The sequence below is a fragment of the Patella vulgata genome, chromosome 6 (genome assembly GCF_932274485.2).
Source record: "Patella vulgata chromosome 6, xgPatVulg1.2, whole genome shotgun sequence".
In the NCBI taxonomy this organism is placed as follows: Eukaryota; Metazoa; Mollusca; class Gastropoda; family Patellidae; genus Patella; species Patella vulgata.
The window spans coordinates 42,868,540-42,893,737 of record NC_065884.2 but is presented as its reverse complement, the minus strand read 5'-3'; the positions used below and the strand labels follow the sequence as shown (position 1 = coordinate 42,893,737).

Below are 25,198 nucleotides of genomic sequence, written 5' to 3'. Positions count from 1 at the left end.
GAATCAACTTATTATCATCAACTTTTATTAATTTTACAATAAACGTCATAGTATATTAGACTGTTTGTTATTAATAAGTACTTACCATATACGTCTTCCACAGATTACTAATTTTACAATAAAGGTCATAGTATATTAAACTGTTTATTATTAATAAGTACTTACCATATACGTCTTCCACAGATTACTGCATTATCATCTGATAATCCAACAATCCTACCATTGACGTGCAGAGGTCTGGTGATGCTGGGGGCCATCTCCTTGCTTGTATTCCCCAAAGACGACGCAAGTATTGGGCCTACCTAGTATGTGAAAAAGGGGGATATTCTAAATTTGTAAAAATTGGTGAAATCAGGTTTTTTCAAAGTTAATTTCTAAATTATAAAAACATGATTGGATGCCCTCCCCACCTCCAACCCTGACATGGATGTCCCAGACCATCGCCTCCTCTGGTCCCCTCTCTATACCCACCACTGAATCCTCTCTTTCCGTTATTGAGGAAATATAATGTTATCTTAATTTACTTGAAAAATAATAATGACCTAATATGATGGTTTGCATGGCTCGAATGTAAGGGTAACATGACAAGAAATGGATAATGCTATTCGTGAGATTCAGGTATTAATTAAAAACACTTATCGCCGAAATGTTATGTTTTCAAAAAATGATAAATAAAAACATAACGGTCTATAAGAAATAAGTATTAGTATTACCAATATCATGTCCAGAAACCAAGTGAGATGGGTGTCAATTGAAAGGTGAATTGTGTAGGAAATATTGTATGTATTGAAACCATGTCACATATCTAACTGTGTTTACCATATCACATATGATGTTGACGTGCCGACTATAGGTCATCAAATATCAGTAAGTACATGATCAAATGTAGTTATAATATACTTTATGGCATGAATATGATAAAAACCATAAACAATACAAATGATAGGAATATCGTGACTTGTATACAACCAAATTCACTTATAATCGTAAACACATCTTGCTAGGTCTGGGGAAAGGAAGGACAGTTAAGTCTGTGAACCACGCTCCAACCCTCGTGAACATCGGGAATCCCACATAATAAATAACTATTCTTGATATAACTTCTCAGAATGTCTGGATCGTATAGCGAATAAAATACTGACGTCCATTACCACGTTCTATGTGTGAGATTACTGAATACTTGCTGCTTGAATTGTTTTCATTCTATATTTGGTTCAATGTAAATAAAACTTGTTAGCTGATTACCATCGATATTACTGGAGGTGGGAAATGTTTAGAGTGTATTATTCCTAACACGTAGTCTTCTCTAGGGTATTAGCAACTAGCATGACCTAATGATTATCACAGATTATATCTGAAATTGCGCGATGGTTATACAATAGACTGCCTAATTTATAAAAGAAGATATTTCATTTAAAATATATAAGAAAGTTTATCGTAATGATTCTGGTTATTTCTGGTTTTTGTCTCGCCGTACGTAACAAAGGCTTGAGAACTAAATGGTAGTTAGCTTTTTTCTTCTCTGCAAGTAGGTTGTGTCTGTTGTTCAGACTGTGGTCTCGCCTGGCACCAAAATGAAACATGCAATATTTTCGATTATTCTAAATCATTGATGTTTCTCAGTGTTTATATGCTTGTGGTCTGGAGGTCCGTTGTCTGATAATTCAGTTGGTTATAACCCAATATTACTAGTACATGTAATACGTTTTTTTTTCTGATCTTATCTCTAATATTTGATTGATTTTGTGATCGGTTCGGTTAATCTGATTAAAACTACTTGTTATTCTTGATAAACACTGGAATTTTCGTCTTATTTAAATTTATTCTCGGACATCATGCACATGAAATGAAAATAACTGGTGTTTAACGTCTTACGTTAGTGTTCCATCTAATGAAGATGGACATCAAACAGGTGGAAAGGTTAACACAGAAAGTAGGAGGGGTTATTTTCCATTGAAATTTAGGACTGGATAATGGCCCAACGGCAAAACACCCTGACGGCTTAGTTTTTTTTCCTGTATTACTGTAGGGTTTGCTTGAAAAAAGTACGGATATCGGCCATCTATCACAGTTAAACAAAGAACATATATCAAAGCTAATTATATCAAAGCTAGAGAGAGGTGGGGTTAACATCCACTCGACACAAACCAGGTCATTTCGGGACTAACATATATGTTTCAATTTTATTTCAATAATTCGCTTGCGCGTAGGGGTCTTTAGCAGTGGGTGGAAACTGGAGAAAACTCACGAGGTTGGACAGGTGACCCTACTCCTCGTCACGTACAACCGTGGAATCCAAACCGCGCCAGTTGACTCAATGGCAGACCTTATGATACAACGCGCACGCGCTAACCATTCGGCCTCCACCCCGCTATAAGGATAGCGCTATCAACTTTATGGCCAGTCGAATATTGTATAGAGTATTTGATTTGTCAAAAATGCCCTAAACAATAGAAAAATAAAATGGACCGAAAGGGTATACTTTTAATTAAGACTGTTGTAATATGAGGCAAATGTCCAAGTTATATATAAATCTTGTTCGCATGGTTATTGGTGGATAGTTTTGTATTATAGGCAGTATCTGTTAAAGTATTTAAATTGTCATGATGATGTGTTTATAGTAGATATATAAACAGATGATTATCGTATTAAATTCTCGTTGATGTCTACGAAAAACGAGAAATCAAGCTTAAAAGCATAACACACGGCGTAACATTATACCAGATTATTTGTTATATTAGAATAGAACATTGATTATCGTAGAGCTAGAGCAATATGTTGTTGAACTGCAATACGGGTTGTGTTGCGTCATCTGTATTGGTATAAGTAGCAAATATAAACAGTCTGCACATGTTTTGTTTATAAACAACAGAAGATTAATAATATATACAGGTGGACGTATACAACTATATAGGTAAGTATAGATCCATACAGAATCCCTTATTATATTATACAACTTCTAGATACCTTCTGTGGGAGTATCGGTTCGGGTGTGGTTACAAAATGCCAAATATTTAATTGAAGCTGAATGGCTGTTGTTCTGAATAACTTCGTTTATTGAATTATATTTCTTTTCTAGCCATATTGGCTACTAATTTCTACATGCTGATATATCTGGCCTGGTGAAATATAGGAAACAGGATTTAAACATTTCTTAACAGCTCGAAGTGTTAAAAGTTGGCCTCTGCAATGTCATACTGAAGTTGGCCGCTGCAATGACATAATGATCTTTTTTTTTTCTTTTCTTTTTTTTTTTTTTTTGAATACGTAATCTTTTCAAGAGTGCATTAAGGATTATCGCTGGTAACGCCACATTCTATCCTCGTGAAATATTTACTATATGATAACTTTGACATATATTAATATCTGTTTTACCTTGACTAATGATAAAATCAACATGTTGAAACAGTTTCCCCCATATCTACAATATATACAACTACATTGTTTATATAACAAGATGAGAAAATGACCTCCAGGTACAAATCTAACCATATGTTTCTAACACCCAATAACAGCTGTCCTAATAAAAGTATGCGTTTGGTGTTAAATATTTGGTACTGTGTAGACCCTACCCTAAGTTACGTGGTAAACTTCGAGTCTGATAAAGATGAACCTAGAGTGAGACTATAGTTTTGGTTAACCCTAGCAAAGCTTACAAGAATAAAAGTCGGCTCCTTTTATTACGTAATGTATAGACATGACATACGCATAGAGTTTATACTACAAATAAATACAGCCATAAAAACAGGTACATTCTGAACTCACGATACCCGCTACGTACGGAGAAGCTATAATTTGGTTTTTGAGCGATAGGATGAGCGAAGGCCTGCTTAACGCAAATGTATGTTTCCGGTCTTTTATATAATTTATCTGAGATGAACTCTGCGGAGCATTTCTATATTGGTACAAGAAGCGACAACGGTTTAAAGGTATAAAGTCGCAGTAAAACCCGCCATCTCTGCATCGTAGGTTTAGTTACCGTTCCAAATCACAACCCTGTGTACATGTAGAATGAATCGTCAAAGGCATACGTGTTTATTTGAAAGTTTGCTTTAAATGATATATCATGACATCAATACATTGATATACATGTAGATTAACTCTGTCTTAATTTTTAGACAAAAACACTTGTGGCGGGTTCTTTTATATTGCTCCATCTAAAGGTATACTCTAAAATTTTATCTTGACGAATTTATCTTTCGTATAGTTTTATGTGTGGCTCGTGTCCTAATAAAGATTATTTTGGATTGGTATCAGAACATAGCATTAAATACCAAACTAATTGAGCATCCACATGAGTCATATCTGCCATCTTACAAGTTGATATGAAGAGTATGGCGCCTTTGAACGATGCCCTAACGTATCGGCTCAGCGATAAAATATTTCTAGATCAGCCTCCATCTTGTAGCTTTATCATTGGCTGTCTTTAAATCGCATCACATTTTATGTTAGCACAATAGTTATTGGACGTACAAAAGTATAGCGAAATGACTTTGCGATCAATAATAGTGAGACATGGGTGCAATTACTTTTGAGAACTTAATTCTAGAGATAATTTTCCAATTCTCATTTTTAGACCCATATTGTAGAATATTTTTGTTTTGGCATGATAGTTAGACCTATTTTTGGACCAGAAAACTGATGAATATAGTTTATTTCCAAATGAAGTGGATGTAGTCATTTGCTTGTAATTATAGTTTTTATAACCTTTCGGTGTGCGTGTTTCGTTTAACCACCTATCATGTTTTCGTCTACTTATCATAATGTTAAAAGATATAAAGATTCTAGAATACTCCATGATCTTTTCTTGCAAGTCCTGATAAACCCATAAAATATCTATTTTTACTATGAACTGCAGAGTTTGTTTCAGTTCGCAATATTAATAAAGCATGCTTAGAATAGAAGATGTATTATAAAATCCGTACTTAAATGTAAGTGTTAAGCATTTAAAAAAAAACATTTGCTTTATAATATATGGATTTGGTTCCAACTCAACCTTAATTGTATAGACTCTTATATCGCCAGGCCTGGCATTAGAAGAGTCGCTGTTACTTAGGTGATCGTAGACACTCCTCCACAAAGTAATTTAGACCTTATTTGATTGAATGTTTATCAGGCATGTTCATTTCAAAACAATACCAAAGATATTTACATTTATTTCCGTTTAATATACATGCAACTTGGAAATGAAACCGCGAGGGGTTTAACGTCCTACTTTCACGCCAATGAGTCGTCAGCACCTCGATTTTTCGTGGCATCCGAAAGACTAGACACTGTTCATTGTTATGTCCCGAGTCATGTACCACCGACAACGGAAAAACACGCTGGAAAATTCCGAGCAACTTTCTCGGCCAACAGCGGTTTGAAGCATAACGATAATATATTAATATTTAAGAAGAAAAAAAGCATTTTGCTGTACTTATTTCCGCGAATTGTTAACCAAATTGAAGCCTGTAATCACTGCAGACTCGGGGCTGTACAGTATAAATCACTTTATAATAATGTAATTCATATTGACGATATCCAATACATGTAAATTTAAACACTGGTCGTTCTGATTTATCGGTATTAAAGAAAGCACCCTAGAGAGCCGTGAAAGGAAAACAGTCATCAATGGCCGTTGTACTTGGGAATTGTTACTAATAAGCCATACGATTGCTTTATATATCGTTTAAGAATAATGATCAATTAAAAACGTTGTACTTTATATAGTAAATGAATATTCTGCACGAAATTGACACATTAACATAAAATACACTCGGTGCCTATAAATAGACTATTATACTAAAAAGCGCGTCAAGTAAATTGTGAAATGGAAATAAATTGTTATTGTCATGATATACAGCTGGCGGTAGTTTTTACTTTGATGTCCATAGCAGTTATATCTCATAACAACCTGTCATGACATCATCATAGGTTGATATATTCGTTCATATCAACCGCTGATGACGTCATGACAGGTTGATATTTCATATCAACCGCTAATGACGTCATCTCAGGTCAATATATTCGGCTCATATCAACCGCTGATGACGTAGATGATCGAAATAATACAAAAAAAACCACAGAAATAAATGTTTATTCTTTTGACAATTAAAATTTGTTATGGTACAGTTTCTAACATTCAGGACCGAAGGAGACGGCGTACTTATCGACATACATGTATTTAGATCGGTTATCCATGTCTAAGACATCTTTCAGAATTTTCTTTTCGTCCACATTGCGATTATTTCTCCACGCACTACAAGCCTTGAAAGTATTTATCGCCCAAGAGTTCCTTTGTAAAGTATTTTTGGGTACAGTCCACTTAAAACAGTCGGTCAAATCCTTCTCTGGACGTAGTGAAAACCTCCAATCATGGTTCACTGTCAGAATTCTTGGAAAAGAATGCATTTTGGTCCAAATTTTCTGCAGGCTTTGGATAGATCCTCGTCGATATTTGCATTCACATTCCATCGTCAATATGTTCGCTAAAAAGGATTGATTATTCGTCTGACTTCGTAATATACTATCCATTTATCCATTTTGTTTTTGCTTTCAATTCAATAGTCCAAAATGGCGACGTATAAACAAAAACATGCACGTAATTGCACGTGATTACTTCGGTAAATTTCGCTATTTGGCGGAAACTATCGAGCAATTATCCAATCGTTGTTGCCTTTTAATGGAAGAGCCCATTAAATTTAAGGGTGAAATGGCGTTGTATATGTCGGATATAAACCTACTCTCCCTCGGGTAGGTTAATATCCTATACTTACACCATACTACATATATAAAGTTCTTGCACCAATATGACATCAGCTTTGGTGAACAATAGTGGTAAAGTACCACAACCTTGACACAAACCTGTTTAGAACATAGTTCACGAGAAATATTGTGTTGTTATTGATGAACAATAACTAGAGACAACTGAACAGCTGTAAAGATTACAGTCTGATTTAACTGATTATATCTAATAAAATAAAACAGATGATCACATCTATGATAAAAGTTGATTATCGTTGCTAAAGTAGAAATTAATCTAGTGTGATTTATATCGATGTAATACCTTTGAAGTGTGTTTTAATATCTTGTTCGATTAACAATCAGGCGTCCAATCTATATTTATACGATATTAGCAAATAGTTATGTTAAATTAAGTGTAAATAATTTAATTAAATCAACCTGTCCATAATTTCATATTTATTGTATCGGACGTTAAATCTGTAATAAACAACAACAATCTGGTTAAAACACAGATCCTATTTCGTTTCGTTTTTATAGTTCAAAATTTCGTTTTACTTGTCTTTACTACACTTGTAGTATAAAAAAACGAAACGAAATATAGATCTGTATTTTAATCAGATTGAATCGCCAGCAACATTGTTGATTCCGCCAATATAATATTATCCAACGGAAAGGAAGTTTGGGCGAGTTTGATATTCACAAACAATAATTATTACTTTCAAATAAACCGTATTTATATGTTTGTCATATATAGGTTATTTGTTTTGTTTGTATTTTTCTTTGGTGTAAACACTTAGAATGTATATATACTAGGTTTTAATCATGGTTGAAATAAACATTGTACTGATCTCACACAAAAAATAAAAAAAAAGTACCATAATTAATAAGATAATGTTTATAAACAGACACTCCAAATCATGGTCATGTCATTATGGGTATTATTTTAAAATAACAAGCAACTGAAAAAAGAAATTCTGAACCGCACAAGCCAGTTATAGATTAAAATGTCTACTAGTCCTGTTGTAAAGAGCCGCATGGTATCTCTATCTAAAATGCATTTTATGCCGTCGCCCGTCCGTCCGCCCACAATTTGTTTGTGGACACTCTACAGGTCACAATTTTTATACGCCTACATTGAAATGTGGTCGTTGTGGACGCTCTAGAGGCCAAAGCTAATATCCGATTAAATTTATACACAGTGTTTAAGGTCATGAGACGAAGAACCCTATTGATTTTCAGCGATTTCCGATAATGACTTCCAGAGTTATGGTCCTTGATCACTTAAAAAAATCTTGTGGACGTATTTTTAGCTTGTGGACCCGCTAGAAATCACAATTTTTATTCAATTTAAAAAAAAACCGTTGTGGACACTCTAGAAATCACAATTTTTATCCGATTTTGATGAAACTTGAAATGTATGTTTATAGTCAAACGATCGTGTATCCTTTTGATATTTGCGCATATCGGACCGCAACGTCCTGGGTTATGACCCCTGAAAAATCACGTTTTTAGCTAGACGTCACAATTTTTATCCAGTGTTTAAAAAAAACCTTTAGAATTTATCACAGTTACACTCTAATGACAATTGAGTTCAAATTTGGTTAAAATCGGACCAAAACTGCCTGGCAAAATGGCGGCTCTTTGTACTCAAATAGGGTAAAAGTATGTCATACCAAGGTTGTGGATCTTCTAGAACTTAGAAGTGACAATTGTAATCAGATTTTGAGGAAACCTAAAATATACAGTATGTTTATGCCCCAAAGATCTCGGATCCTTTCGCTATTAGCGCATATCAGACCGTAACTTCCTGGATTATGGCCCCTGACTGTACGAAAAATCGTGTTTTTTTTTAGCTTGTTACAATTTTTTTATCTGATTTTAAAAACTGTTTAAATATGCCACCATTCCATGATAATGAAGGCTGAATTCGAATTTCGGGAAAATCGAAATGAAACTGCCCGACAAATTGGCTGCTCTTTGTACGCAAATTCTGTAAAAGTATGTAACACGAAAGTTGTAGGCCCTCTAGAGGTCACAATTTTTATCCGATTTTGATGAAACTTAAAATATATCTTTATATCCCAAAGATCTCAGTCCCTTTTGATATTTGCGCATTTCAGCCCATAACTTTCTGGATTATGGACCCTGATTGTACAAAAAATCGCTTTTGTTTTTAACCACCCATCTCTTGCAGTGTGGGCGTATCTTGCCTGGCAACCGCTGGTTAGATTCTGATTTGGATCAAATAAATTGTACAAGTCAAAAGAACTGTTTTACAAGCAATCGAAATAAAGAAGGAATTCGAAAGTCCCTTTAATTTGATTTGAATAATAAATGGTAACACTTAACATGAAGGACTCAAAAAAGACGTTCTATCTATATTCGAGGTAACCGGGGACCATTGCTGATTGTGTAGTGTTAACATTTAAGTATGAAGCCGGATGTTTTAATAATTTCAGTAATACATGTATAATGTAATAGTTGTGGTTCACCCATGTCACAATCTTATTCAAGGATTAATAATACACAGACAGGAAATTAATAAAAACATAACTATAGTGATGCCTTAACTAGGTGTTGCAATTTACAACGTGCACTTGACCTAGTTCAATAATTAAACATTACTTACAACGGAATGAAAACATAAAATATTGACATGGCTTGTCAAATAAGATTGATTTTATTCTATATAACAAGGTATAAATGTAGTCTATGTAGAAAACAAGAACGTTCATATGAAACAGCACGATCCAGTGTTGACATGATTTGTGTCGTGAGTAGAGTATTGATCTATCACATCATTTTCGTCAACCAGGAATACTAGGTTGGTCAATTACAATCCCAGGAGACAGTACCCCGAGGGTTATGAATACAAAGCATAAAACTAAGATTCGTGCCTGCTATCCAGTAAAAGTTATCACCGATTGACTTGAAATTGATACAGTGTTTATGTTCAGAAGACGAAGGCGCCTATTAATTTTAAAGGATTTCCGACAACTCGACCAGCTAAACTTACCTTATGATTACCGGCACACGTTTTGTTCTACTTAACACCAGGCAGAACTAGACGCCTATCAGTTATTTCATGGGTTGTGCTGTAGCCCTTGATCAGCTTGTGGGTCCTGTAAATGCTTCTACTACCCAGCAACGAATAAACTTGTGACGACCTCTACGGGCTTCAGGGGCGACTTAGCTGTGGTAGGCGCATGTTTCGATGCCTGGCAACCCATATTAGTAATTTCCTATTATTCTGTAATTTTATACAGGAATTGGTCTTATTGATAGATTAATTGTAGAGAAGCTATAATTTTGTTGAATTTGCTGAACTCCGTAATACATAATGAGCTTATATAAACCAGTGTAAAATTAAATGTGTTTTCAACTTGGTTCTCCCTTGCCGTACATGACGGGAGGTCTATCACGGAACAGTGTCTAGTGGTTCGGGTGGTATGAAAAAAAGTTGGTGTGCACGTTATAGAACCCTTGACAGTTGGAATTCGACGAAAAGTAGGCAGAAACGTCGCTTTCCGAGCAAAAATTCCTTCAAAGCACACTGTATGTGTATGGCACATACCCGCCCTCATTAACCAGGTTGGAGAAGAAGTAAGTCGTTAAACCTCATTACATTTCATTTAAATGTTATCTGGAATCGAAATATAGATGGTATGTGATGATGATAACGGCCTTTTCAGTCTGCTGGTCCACGCTAGAAGAAGTCATCAACCCAAGCTAGCTAAATGAATTACGTGCTTCTTCAATAAGTCAGTGAATCTAGCTATCGTCTGTATTGGTAATACTGCAGGTTTATGATGAGAGAAACACGGCAAGTGTTCGTATAGCCAAAGTTTGATTTAGTGCTTCCTCTAGTGTATTTTAAGATTTTGTCAGAGCAACCTTGTGATTACATCTTGTACCTATATTTGATATATGTACACTGTTTTAGCTGTTATGTGTTAGATCTGTACACGGTAAGACATATATTTTAACTTTTCATTAGGCATCATTAAATGAGTTGTTATTCAGAGATAAAGTCTTATTGTGCTATTTCAAAGCAAATTGTTGAAATTATTTAGATATGTAACCCTATACATGTACTTTGTATAGAAACCTTTGAAGATTATAATTGTATGAATCATTCGAAGAAGAGATTAGATTAGACTTCGGAGTAGACTATTGCCTAACTATTGGCAAATCGTAGGTCGCGAGAAAGGCAGGCGGGGATTTTATTGTGAGGATACAGGAAGCACCTATATTTTCTTTTGAAGATGTTAATGCTTGAGATGCTTAAAATTGTATTTTATAGTGAGGATACAGGAAGCACCTATATTTTCTTTTGAAGATGTTAATGCTTGAGATGCTTAGAATTGTATCCATAATAAAATATTGGGTTAGGGTGGTCTGTAGGACGACAGTTTGATAATTTGAATTTTATGATTTCCTGATCGAGAAACACCATTTTAAATCCCTACTTCGATCGTTCATACCTGTTTCAGGATGTTCCATTCTGTGAGCTCTAGTGATTCAGAATCTAAAACCTTTAGGGGACACGAAATAAAAAGCCGGAAAATGGTTGTTAATATTACTGCTCACATGTTTAGTTGCCTGGCAACATATATTTCTTCAAAGGTTTCACTAAAATGCCAAAGTTGTGATTTATCCAAATATTATTCAAGTTGGACACAAGACAATGGCACATAAATATGTTCGCTGTTGATGAAACCCACACACTCAGGGCCGGGTTTTGGCACATACGTGACCAATTTCCTCATATTGTGCCCCTCACTAGAAAGGGGTCCCGCAGCTCACCAACTTAAACATTTTCCAGGCAATTTTGCAGCGAGAACTGTAAAATTTGAGCAAATTTTGAAAGATTTTGCAGACAAGAATGAAAGAAAAGTACACTTATAAAAGTTTCACCGTAATATTGTAGACTATTATTGATTAAGGTACCATCATGAATGACAATATTATTAAGAATAAAAATTCAAAACATTAAAACTCCAAATACTTTAACTATACATGTATTAATCAATTACTAATTGTGAAATAAAGTATATGTTGGCCTTACATATGAATGAATATAGGCCTAGTTAAAGTTATTCATATCCTGCAATGTATTAATATCCTATAACTTCGGGCCCCTCAAATTGGGCCCCGCAAACACTGCATGTTGCTCAGAGTGAGCCAAGTTTGATTAAAGTTATTGAGCATGTATAGTATCATTGGTTTGTTAGTTGTCTAAATCTGAAGCAAAGTAAATACATTGTTGATAGCTGGACTCCAAATTGCACATGCCATATGGTTGACTTGCCCCATGCCCACAGTTACTATATGTCAGAAGATTTATCTGAGTTTGTTAACAACGGTTATTTAGCGGTCGGAAGACATCTGTGTATACTGATAGTAACTAAATATACACGTTCTACCAAGGACCTTAATATCATAAGGTCCATGGTTCTACCCATAAAGGTAAACGTTGTTATTGAAACTAGATAGCTTTTGGTTACACCTTGTTAGATAATGTCAGTTGATACTTTCTAATCATATGGATTACAGGATAATTTCCCTGTAATAGTTGATATTTTCAAGGTGTATCAATTCATATATCCAGGCCCGTGGCTAACGGGGGCGAGGGGGGAGTTTCCCGCTGGAAAAATCGAAGGCGCCCTTTCCTTTGGACCCGCTACTAAGCCAACGACCAGCGTGCACATATCAGTATGGACGCCCCATAAATTCGAGTGACATTGGTTGGGCGCCCACGACGAGATAGGTTTTATGGTCGCCTCGCCAAACATGTCGTTATATATCAGGCGCCGCCAAATGGTAGGGCGCCTCATAATGAATCACACGATTAACACCACAACTTGATTGATGGGACGCCCAAAACTGCGTGATCTATGGGTTGCCTTATCCCGGAGGGGCACCCATAATGACATGATTGGTGGGGCGCCAAATAATGAGAATAATAATGATTGTCAGGCTGCACATAATGCATAATGCTGAGTGAGATTGGTTGGGCGCCAACGACTTGATCAAGGGGGTGTCTCATTTCGGAGTGCCGAGAGTGGTGGGCCGTTCGCGACGAGTTCATGGCGCCCATAATATAATTGGCGGGGCGCCCATAATGCCGAGTGAGAATGGTTAGGCACTCTAACCCGATTCCAAACTTTTTCGTTTTGCTCATAAATTATAATAGGTAAGCTAAAGTCGTATTCCTTCCTTCAAATTTTGATAATGTTCAGATGCAAACCCTATTTTCAAAATTTTCCATCAGCGCCCCCAGAAGCCCTTGCCCCACCCCCCCCCACACCATTTTCGGGCTAGCTACGGTGTGACAGTGTGTGATGGTTCCTGGTGTGTGATTACCGTTTAGCGCATGCGTAGTTGTAGGAGTCAGGTCACACCGTTATGGACACGGTGTGCATTGACTCTCCTTGATAGGATTTTCCCTAAGATTTTCTTACGGTAAAATTGGTTTTTACACTATTATCTACCAATATTTACAGTATTACTATCAGGAGAGGGTGTCGAGTTTCTATTGTTTGTTTATTTCGATAAAAAGTAGAAATACAAATTGACTTAGGTGCGGATTCACCAATACAGTGAGCCGTAGTAATTCGCGTTTATAGAAAATTCCCGGCCGCGTGACGTCAGAGCGTTATTTTCCCGCGAGCGTCTTCCGTACATAAAGGGTATCTTTGCAGATACTGAGATTGATATTAAACTATTACAATCCAATTGCTAGTAATACATTTAAATAATGTAATTCAGAATCGTAGATTGGAGTGGGCTATATTCCAGCTGCTGGCCGTCAGATTTCACGCTAAAGTCACGTGACCTGAAACCCTAGTATTGTGAAGTTGTAAAAATTTTAATAAGAAGTACAAAATTAAAATAACAATGATACAGAGAAATCCCAATCATATAAAGTCCAATATTCAGTCTGCAAAATAGGTAATTATTAAAACATAGCTAAAACATCAAAAAGTGTAACGACTAGTCACTTAAAAAAAAAAAACGGCAACAAATCACGAACGATAGAAGTATCAATTTCAAGCCCATCAACTTAGATCTGTTGATTGTGTAACTACTGATCACTAAACCAACCGCTAATCACGATAACAAGTATGTTTATTAATGACAAAACTCTAACCAAATACGTAATACTTTTTCCTGAACTGATCAATGATCAGGAACCATCTCACACCTCTGCAAACGCAAACAACAGTTTCGGACATGCGCAAGTGCCCAGGAGCAAACACACACCGGGAGTCAATTCAAACTGTCACAACGGGCCTGGTATCTTGTGTTAACTGTTTCTACTTTTATTGAATATTGTAACAGGGATACAATTGAAAATGGGATGGTCCCTAAATCACCATAGCCCATTGTTATTAATATTTTTGTCAATTTAGCACAAAGATTATTAGAAATTTTGGTGAGTCATTTATTTCTATTTTGGCACAACGGAATGGAAACATCACTAGTGGGAATCAGTCATCTCAATGTAGCTATTGGTTTGGCTAACGATCGAGGCGAGATTTGGCATAGTAGTAATTGCAATAGCGATATGCTGAAACTGTGTGGGTTTATATATAGATTTCTTGAAGACTTATTTAGACTTTGACTGAACACCTGGTATGCTTTAATCTTCTTCCAAGGAATGCGTTACGGATATTTTCTTTTTAAAAAGAATATCTAAAGTTTAAAGGTGCATGTTGTGAGAACATATAACAAAGTGAATTGAAATCGAAACAGATTAAAACCATATCTTTAATTTATTTCGTCGTTGGTTCAGAACAAGGCTATGTCTTGGCGTTGTCATTAGATCAATGGATTTTTACAGAATGCAAGCAGAACACGACACAATGAATAGACGGAATAGACGGAATTTAAAACGAAAGAAAATGAATTAAGATTGATCGAACACTTAGTTCCTCGGTGTCACTGGTACCATGAAGTGGTTGATTTTTGGATCTATAATCGATAAATACACAAACTAACCGACCAACTGTACATTACGTACACACGGTTTCAGTACTAGTCTCGGTCACCCAAAACCTACTAGTCTTCTCCGTACATAGGGTCTGGGACCGTTGCCAATATTTGACGAAAAGTTTCATAGCCCATGCGTAACCGGGAGTTTGGTTTTTAATTTTGTATAGGTTGATTATCCAGGGTCCTGTTTCTCGAAATCTTAACTAAAGATAAAATCCAAATTTTATTAGATGCTTCAATTTTGATTAGCTAAGCACTAAAATCAATTTAATATTATCCAATCAAATTACTAAAATTTGGATTTTATCTTAGTTAAAATTTCGTGAAACAGGCGCCAGTATTATTTGGCCAAGTCAAGTAAGAGTTGCGCCCCTTCCAGAAATAAATCCCATAATTCATGCATTATTATAAACAAACATGAATCGTGACAAAGACGTCACTGATCGTGACGACGAATTTATATTAAAAAAAAAACAACATAGATATGGCCCATGAAGAAATAAATTTTACAATAACATAATTTAAGTGTTGGATATTGAACGGGCAAAGCAAATGGATTTTCTGAAATGGCAATTCTTAAATTAATTTCATAGGCATCGACATCTTGTTTTAGGACTAGTTACCCCTCTTTGACTTTGTTCCTGATAATGTAAAAGACTGGATAATCTAGCCAATGACCTATTATTCTCAAATATTGACAACCCACCCAGACTAATATTCGTAGAATATTTTTTTCTGGATGACAGAGACTATTTCAATACAAGAAATATATAACATAAAATGACCACGGGTAACTAGCATAATAAATGGACCTATCTGAATTACACATCCGTCTATTAAAGAAAAGCATTAAAACTGAATTGTATGTTACGTTATAGGTTTTAATGACGCTTACTACAGATAAAATATGTGTATAACATGTCATAACTTCAAATTCAATGAATGTAGCTAGTTGTTTTCGGATTTTCTTTTCATTCAAATTTGGTATGAAACATTTGGGTGATGGCGGGATGGGCACTGCTATCCTGTATTCTACGACTTTCTGTTCCAAAGACATATTATGTGTCCGGAAAAGCTTGTGAACACGATAGAGGTCAGATTTCATGAAGGCATCCTTTTAAATTGGCTTTTCAAAGACGTTACTGTATGGCCATCTTTGTTTCGAGAAATATCTGATGTGTGGACGCATATCCATGCTTTGTGTGGCTTGGTTTATGAATGTAAAGTAGTATGTTAGTATCCTGTTTATATATTTTAAGACATTACAGATAGTGTACTTAAAACCTTTTTATCCTGCCGAGAGAGTTTATCGGGATTTTTGGGTGTGGTTTCCCCTTGTTAGTGACGTAGGACTGAGGGCGTAACAAGGACAGCTGTCTAGTCGTTCAAATGGGACGAAAACCCGAGGTCCCGTGTAGTCATTGGCGTGCACGTAAAAGATCCCTCAGCAGTTGGAATTTGATATAAGAATAGGCCATTTCATTTATTTCTTTTTATCCTTTTATATTTTTCAGACCAAGAATCATTATTCACACAAATAGCAGGCAAAATGGCTTCCTTCCGTTCAGAGATTCACATTCCAATCAAAAAGGATGACTTGAATTTCCAAGATAGACAGATACAGAGATGGGGAGATATGGAAACCCAAATGGAACAAAGAAAAAAGCAATGGGAGGGCGAGTTTGAGAAAATGAGGAAAGACTTCTTTACTTTGAAACCTTCAGAGAAATTAGACCAAAATAGACGAGAAAGTGGGCAGTTTGATAGTTTAAAATCTTTTTATGAAGTAGACAGTGACGGTGTAACAAAATTTAAAGTCAGATTTGACGTTAGTGAATTTCAACCCGAGGAAATCCAAGTTAAAATGCACGACAATAAGATAGCAATTAACGCTCGCCACGAGGAGAAAAGTACAGCCTCTCAGATTAGTCGTGAATATAGTCGTCAGGTTGACATCCCCCACGACGTGGATCAGGATAAATTACAATGTTTAATGAGTAGGGATGGTATTCTGTGTGTCGAGGGCCCCCTATTACAACAGTCGATACTAAAACAAACGGTTTTACCAATAAAGTCAGATTCACCCAAATCACTCGAGGTTGGCACACCAGTCAAAAATCCAATTATTACCGATGCAGATGGTACTCGAAAACTACGACTTCAGGTTGATGTTGGTGAATTTAGCCCTGATGAAATCATTGTTAAGACGATGGAACGGAAGTTAATTGTACATGCCGAACACGAAGAGAAGACACAGGGGCGAACTCTCCATAAAGAATTCAATAAGGAATATGATTTACCAGAAAGTGTTGATCCTAATACAATCACGGCTTATATCGGAGATGATAAGAATTTGACAATAGAAGCTCCTTTAAAAGCCATTCAACGTAAAGCCTACTCCGTTACCCAAAGTCATGACGTACAAAAAGTTGTAGTAAGTAAAGATTCATCAGTAACCATTACTGATGGACGGAATCGACCCATGGTTACAATAAGTGTACACAGACGATGAACACATTCTCAGTATCAAATATGGCGACACTTCCGGTATTTTATCTTTACGAATTGGAGTGTTCTTTTCGATCACACTAAACAAATAATCTATTTAAGTAGACACATATTTAAAACTTTTCACCCTTTGTACACCCGAACGTCCTTGAATTAAATGGAATATATTATATTATTGTGCTTTGAGATTCCATCCTTGTTTTATGTTTTTGCCAAATCAGACAATCTTGACAACATATTCCTAGTGGATAAGTGAATTTTGAATAACTATGATGTGTTTGTGTTGATATAATAAGAAACAATGTTATGTGAGATATCTAATGAAAGTCAATTTGCTTTGTTAAAAAGACAAAAACAACTGTATTGCAGTGCTTGTTTTGAATGTGCATAAAAATAGACTCAAATCAAATGGGTAATGAGCCAAAAGGGGTAATTTTACCATCAGATTAATTTATGTAAATGTGATATTCAAGCCGTTGTGATTATCAAATTTATATCCATGTGTATTTAAATAGCTTTTAGGGGGTGGCCTAAATATAGTATTGTTATAATAACTTAATAGCACGTAAAGCACTAGTTTATTATCCAACTCTAAACCGATATTACTTGACATACTCACCTGACGTATTAAATCTCACCTTGCCAGATTCTCAAACATTTAAATGTTCAAATTGTTACCATTTGTGGGTTGCTATAGGAACATGGTTGCCAAATATTTTAGAAGTGACGTGTATTTGGGATTAAATTAGAGCTCCGAGGAATTGAGTAGTAAAAAATGAAGAAAATCTACCAGGAGTACTTGAACTTATCTAATCTTCTAGAACCTCGGTCGTACATGTGTTCACCATCCTGTTAAAGGCGTCGACAAACTAACAAGGTAGAACTTTGATAGAAAAGAGAATTGGTAGATTGTGGTTACTGTAAGATAAATGTTTCTTGCTGTTCTTGGCAAATTATTGAAGGTCTTTTAATGATTTACAAAATAGACTAAGAAATGAACTCAATGTTACGTAACACCGTCGTGCGTAAGCAAAGGCTGGTGAATAAAAACTTGTTAAACATGCATTATGAAAGAGCTAAATCTGCCTATTGTTGGTTTTTCTTTAGGCTTGAAATGTTATATGAATTATTAAATCGACATTAACTTACCAAGACCTTAATCAACACTCGATGCCATCAAATAGTAGATTCAAATACGTTTTGTGGTGGATGCGATTACCGTAAAAATGGATAATCGAGACATTGTTTATTATCGTAACAACGGTAGTAATGACAATCGAGGCTAGCCTATAATTGTATAGCTAATATCTAGGCTCAGAGTGAAGTATTTTGAATCATATTCTCTTTTCATTATCTATTTTTAACTATTATAGCGAGAAAACGGGCACTGCAAGCTCTTTATCTAATATTACCTGATGCCGCTTTCAGTTATACCCCGCAAAGCTCTAAAAATCAATTAGTGGTGGTTCCAAATGCATATGGTAATTTATAAAGTGGAATAACATTGTGTTGGGCAAAAATATTTTTATTGCAGTAATAGTAAACATAAAGCCTATTTAACTCATTAATACATAGATATAGTAAATACTAATAATTATTTAATACACTAAACAGTTTAATAATGATGTTGATGTAAGCAACAGATTATTGTTGGTAACATGCCGACAGTATTTATGGTAAATATAATTCGAGCCACAACTCTAATACATTCATAATACAACTTGGCGAGTAATAATAATGAAGAGTAAACTTGTGCCAATTGACTCATTAATGTGCATTTACAGGCATACTCCACATGAAGTACATGTCAAGGCAGATACGTACGTGTAGTTTTAAAGGAGACAACCAATCGGTCAACACTGTAGACAAATCCTTTTCGACCAGATATTTTTTTATTTGTTCTTTTAAGGTACATGATGCAATCCATGTTTTCTCAAATCGCCCCCTTCTTTATCAACCCCACGATTTAATGTGTGTTTTAAGTAATTTGAGATGGGGCGGGGGTTAAGATAACGTCGAGTTTGGGTTGATTACCCGAAGATTTTATAAAATTAGACATAAATATCTACCAAGACTCAGTCTTTTTATCTACCTGTATGTATAGGCATTTCTCCTTTCAATATTATCGACTCGACTTGAACATACAATTAGAGTTTAGATAACAATTGCTTCTTTATTTTTGGTGAGTTAAATTGAACATTATAATCAAGTTTCTGTATATCTTTTTGTTAATTTATTTTCACTTAAAGTTTTTTAATCCCTTCAAGCGTCTGTGTATTTTAACTGCATGTATTGAATCTTACCTCGATCTTAACTATCTTTCAATATGTATTATTCTTTTCTTGATACCACTATCTTATCTTCTTTACCCCCATCTTTTTTCCCCAAGATATCTTCACTTTACCTTTCAATCTTTGATAATGATATCTTGACTTTGGTCTTATCTTTATTTATATCTTTATCTTTCTCTCACAGATATCTTTTCTTTATCTATTTTTATTTCATTGATGTCTTCGCTGTATCGATATCTGTCTTTATTTCCTTAAATCTCTACTTTCTCTTTATTAAAATGCCCCTCCTTCCTTGATATCTCTACTCATCTTTAACCCAAACATCTCTCCTTTCTTGATATCTGTATTCACATTGGTCGTATCTTTATCTCAAACATTTCTATTTTCTTGATATCTTTATTCACCTTTATATTGCCAGCCAGTGAATATATCGATACTGCTTTCTAATTTAATGGATAAAGAGCTCTTGCACTATTAACCATCTCTAAATTGAAGAATATAACGTATATATGGATATCAGTATTTATGTATATCTTATGTGTGTATATAGTTGTATAGATGTTGAAAAAGTATTTAAGTTAAGCCAGTTACTTGTTGTTCTTATATTTTAAATTTTGTTTTTGATGTTAGATAATATGTTGTTAAGATATATATGTCAGGCCACGTTATTCTATGTGCAATTTAATACGAATAAAATATTAGAAAGATAGGCGTCATTTGTTCATCTTCACGTTATCAAGTAGTAAACAAGAATGTACTTGATAATTAAATAAATAAATGTATCTCGTTCACCACCAGGATGACCATCGATATTTAGTAAGGCCTTGTAAACTTTTAATTTAGCCACCCATATGACCAAAGAAAAACAAGGAGACCATAATTTGGATGTGAAGTAGGACACACTGCAACTTTTAGCACCAGATTCAAAATAAAGATGGCCACACCAAATGTGGAAATACACCCACCCAGCAGCTATAGAAAGCAGATTGTTTCAATGGCACTTAGTAATTGAGCTGAAATATACAGGTCACGATTCTATGGAATACAATTAATTACTGCTTATTACTGAGCGACGTTTCAACTAGGCTTCTCTAGTCATTATCAAGCAATGATGAAATATGAAAATACATGTATAAAAAGGCAATACATGTATATACGTACACAACAATACTTAGTTAATGCTGACCAACCATGCAGAGATACCCCTTCTAAAGGGAATCTAATTTAATTAAGGACTGTAAGGTTAAACGCCATTGACAACATTCAATACGACCACTTTAATCCTTAATTAAATTAGATTAAATTGTGACCTGTATATAGCAAGTAGTTTGTCCGAATGGAAAACTTGGATGTTGGGTTCGGTATAGGTCCGGAACGGAAGATCGCGAATGCACCACGGTAAATTTGAAAAAATAAAACAGTTACAAATTGGGGGCTCTCGCGTTTTTAAGTAAATTGTTGACGGTCCGACGGACCAGGATCTTGAAATGTGGGCGAATAAAAAACGGTAAACGCGCTTCCTGAAAATAGCATTATTAAGATACCTACAAGATTTATAGATCTCACAGCTATACTCGTCATTCTAGAAATACTTTATCTATTTCTTATTCACTGTGTAAAGAATGTTACTAAATATATCACAGAAAATAATAAGTCTAGATCCAACTACTCATGTAATGCTTGGCCTACTCGTTAATAGCTGCAGTATGCTTTACACCTTTAAAGGTTGTTTTGTTATATATACGCCCACATTTTCATGTGGACGTATATTGCCGTCGCCCCTGTCCGTCCGACCGTCCGTTCACATTTGTTTGTGGACACTATACAGGTTACAATTTTTATCCGATTTTGACGAAACTTGAAATGTAGGTTTATATCCCAAAGATCTCGGTCCCTTTCGATATTGGCATGTGTTGGACCGCAACTTCATGGCCCCTGATTGTACATAAATCACGGTTTTTGCTTGTGGACACTCTAGAGGCCACACTTTTTATCTGATTTTGATGAAACTTGAAATGTATTTTTATAACCCACAGATCTCAGTTCCTTTCGATATTCTCGCATATCGGACCGTAACGTCCTGTATTATGGCCCGTGATTGTACGAAAATCATGTTTTCTTTTAGATTTAGATTATCTGATTTAAGAAAATCTGTTTAATTATATCACCGTTACACACTAATGATGATTGGGATCAAATTTCGTAAAAATCAGACCGAAACCGCTCCTTGTACGCATATAGTGTAAAAGAATGTAACACCAAGGTTGTGGACCCTCTAGAAGTCACAATTTTTATCCGATTTTGATGAAACGTAGAATATATGTTTTTATTCCAAAGATCTCGATTCCTTTCGATATTCGCGCACATCAGACAACTTCCTGAATTATGGCCCCTGATTGTACGAAAAAACACCCTTTTAGCCCTTGAATCCTCTAGAGGTCACAATTTTAATCCGATTTAAAAAAAAAAGTTTATATATATATCACCGTTACACTGTAATGAGGGTTGAGATCGAAATTCCGGTAAATCGAAACGAAACTGCCCAACAAAATGGACGTTCGTTGTACTCAAACTGTGTAAAAGTAAGTACATGTAATACGAAGCTTGTAGGCCATCTAGAGGTCACACTTTTTGTCCGATTTTGATGAAACTTAAAATATATGTGTCTATCCCAAACATCTTACTTCCTTTCGATAATCGCGTATTTCAGACAGTAAATACCTTGATTATAGCCCCTGATTGTACGAAAGATCGCATTCTTTAGATTACACCCCAAGTTTGTATTTCGTGAAACTGCCCGACATAATGGCTGCTACATGTACGAAAATTGTGCAAATGTATGTAACACCAAGGCTGTGGTCCCTCTAGAAGTCACAATATTGTCCGATCTTGATGAAATTTAAAACATATGTTAATATCCAAACGATCTTGGTTCCTTTCGATACTAGGGTTAAGAACCCACGGTCCTACACTGTTTATGTATATTAAATATATTTATTTGAGACCAGTGGAACAACAAATGTTAGTTTGTCGTGTATAATAACATGGTATTTAATCTGGACTTACATCAAGTTCTGTATTGTCTATGAACTATAATATAATCATACTATACTAAGCAGCAAAAGAAACGTCAGGTTGGTATGTTACTCTGAATAGACGCATTGCATAAAACATAAGGCTCCTGTCCAAACACAGAAATGAACGCAGGAAATGTTATCAAAAACGCAACCTGACTTCTGAGATGGTAATGTGTTCTCCATGATTTTCATGTAACTCGTGCTGCACCCCCATACCTGGTTGAATCATTCACACTACAACGTCAGCAGCATGCCACGACACATGGTAGATCAAGGGTTACCACAAGGCGACAAGACCGCCATGTTGTGCGATAGCACGTGCAGAATCCCTTCACACAGGCATCTTGGACAGCCCGTCAGACAGTGGAAACACACGGAAGACCCATCAGCACCGATACAGTGCGCAGAAGTCTCACCAGAGAGAACATCCATTGCCGTAGACCTTACCGTGGACCGATCCTCGCCCCTCGCCATCGACGTGAACGTCTACAGTTTGCCCAACAACACCAGAGCTGGCGACACATCCAATGGAGAAGTGTTCTGTTCACAGATGAGAGTCGGTATTGCGTATCAACTGCAGATGGCAGGACCAGAATATGGCGTCGACGTGGCCAGCGTTATTCTGACCAATGTGTCATGGAACGAGACGCATGGGGAGGTCCAAGCATAATGGTTTGGGGTGGAATCGGCCTGAACCAGAGATTGGGTCCTGTGGTGTTCCAAAATCTTGGTCCAGGGAGAGGAGGCGGCATCACAGCAGTGCGCTACATCGATCAAGCTCTCAGACCCACGTCATACCACATTTCGCACGTCATCGAAACAACGTTTTCCAGCATGACAATATTCGTGCCCAGACCGCCAGAGTTACTCGGGACTTTCTACAGCGGAACGGTGTCAACGTTATGCACTGGCGAGCCCTTAGCCTGGACTTAAACCCGATTGAACATCTTTGGGATGAAATTCAGAGGGGACTTAATAAAGTCGTACCGAGACCAAACACAGCCGATGGGTTGCGTCAGGCTTTTCTGAGAGTGCAGTTCCAGGTGCCAATGGCGTTCATCAATGGTCTGGTCCACTCCATGTACTGACGCTGTGCTGCTGTTATTGACACTCGCGGGGGACACACCAGATACTGATGTATAGACTGTGTACAGACTCTAAACCTTCTCGTAATGTCTTGGAATTGTGATGAATTAATCACCAATGTGTCAACATACTTTTCACAAAAAATTGCTTTGATCCATTTAGTAAGTCGGCGCCTCTCTGATTTTGAAATCGCACTGACGTTTTTTTTTGCTGTTTAGTATATATACAGACGGCCCAAAATGTCAAAATGAGTGGCAAAGAGGTTTCCACCGATATAAATAATACATGAAGTAGAAAAAAAACGAATGACAAAATGAATGTAACACTGTCGGCTTATACGTGTGCATCTGTTTCACAGATATCAGTGGGTGTTCGGGTAAGAATAATCACACCCTGTCTCGTGCACAACTTCTAGCCATGAAAACAAAACCGGCCAAACTTTATGATATGGTAGAAACAACGTAGAAACGAATATCGGTTCCATTTTCCATGAAATAGATTGTCTATAAAGATCATATTCCTGAGGCAATGGCCCGAGAAATCCTTCTCTGGCCATTGCTGGATTGACGTCTGATTCTTGAGCTTTTTAGGGAGTGTGTCTATTCTTCCCATTCAATCAAATTCCTTGTAAGTACAACTGCATGGCTACACATTTGGACAATAATTTAAGGTATTAAAAACGGTGAAAGTATTGTTCGTCTCCAAACAATATTGTAAACATTGTAGACGTTTTGATAGCCTCGTTGGTCACGCAATTAGTTTCTCTGCAATATTCTGCTATGCACTGGTTAATTGGACGTAATAAATTTCGTGAGTCATGACGTAACGTTATGCAAACATATTTTGGGCTCTGTTTAAACCCGATTACGTGTAATCCAGTAGTTCTCAACCTTTTTTTTTGCCAGCGGCACACATTGGAACACATGAAAAAATAGTGACACACCTGGCTAAATATATATGAAAAATATTTGAATTTTGCAAAATAAAAACATGGTAAGTCTGTCAGTATTCAACTGTAGACAGAGACTAGTCATAGACACATAGACAGACTCAAACTAAATAAAGAAAAACACAGCTATGAACAACGGTGAATACTCAATTGGGATCACGTGTTTTTTCGCATTTTCTTAGTGTGCCGTTCAAAATTTTGCAGCACACTAAGGAAGATCTCGCGGCACACTGGTCGAGAATCACGGGTCTAATCAAACGAAACACGGCGAGGAGTATGACACAGATTGGCAATTATGTTGGTTATCATGTATAATAAAATTAGTCATTGGTCTTGTTCTGCATTGTTTACCCAGTGATCTGTTCAAATATACATGGATGTACACCAAATTTGATAAGGATACTTTGCCCTTCGCCAGTACAGTAGTCTGCATATTAATATAGTGTTAACATTGTTATAGACACAGGCCTTCATTTCTACAGTGATTAGTTAAACAGACGCTGAACAGAATGGCCAACACAAGGGCCCCAAAACAATGGTCGTTAACCGAACATGAAACTTTA

General features: G+C 36.1%; 1 protein-coding gene across 2 annotated transcripts in view; it reads left to right on the top strand.

The window, feature by feature from the left end:
* The window catches only part of LOC126823293 (protein lethal(2)essential for life), a 32,057-nt gene extending 11,823 nt beyond the window's left edge, over window positions 1–20,234 (top strand). Inside the window, exons 1-2 of one of the 2 annotated variants that reach the window (XM_050552041.2) lie at window positions 10,484–10,694; window positions 16,239–20,234. In XM_050552041.2, coding sequence (XP_050407998.1) covers window positions 16,274–17,236 — 963 coding nt within the window. In that variant the 5' untranslated portion in view covers window positions 10,484–10,694; window positions 16,239–16,273 and the 3' untranslated portion in view covers window positions 17,237–20,234. Of the gene's footprint in view, window positions 1–10,483; window positions 10,695–16,238 lie in introns of those variants that run through there. The other variant, XM_050552040.2, reaches the window with a different exon arrangement.
* Window positions 20,235–25,198: the final 4,964 nt, after the last annotated feature.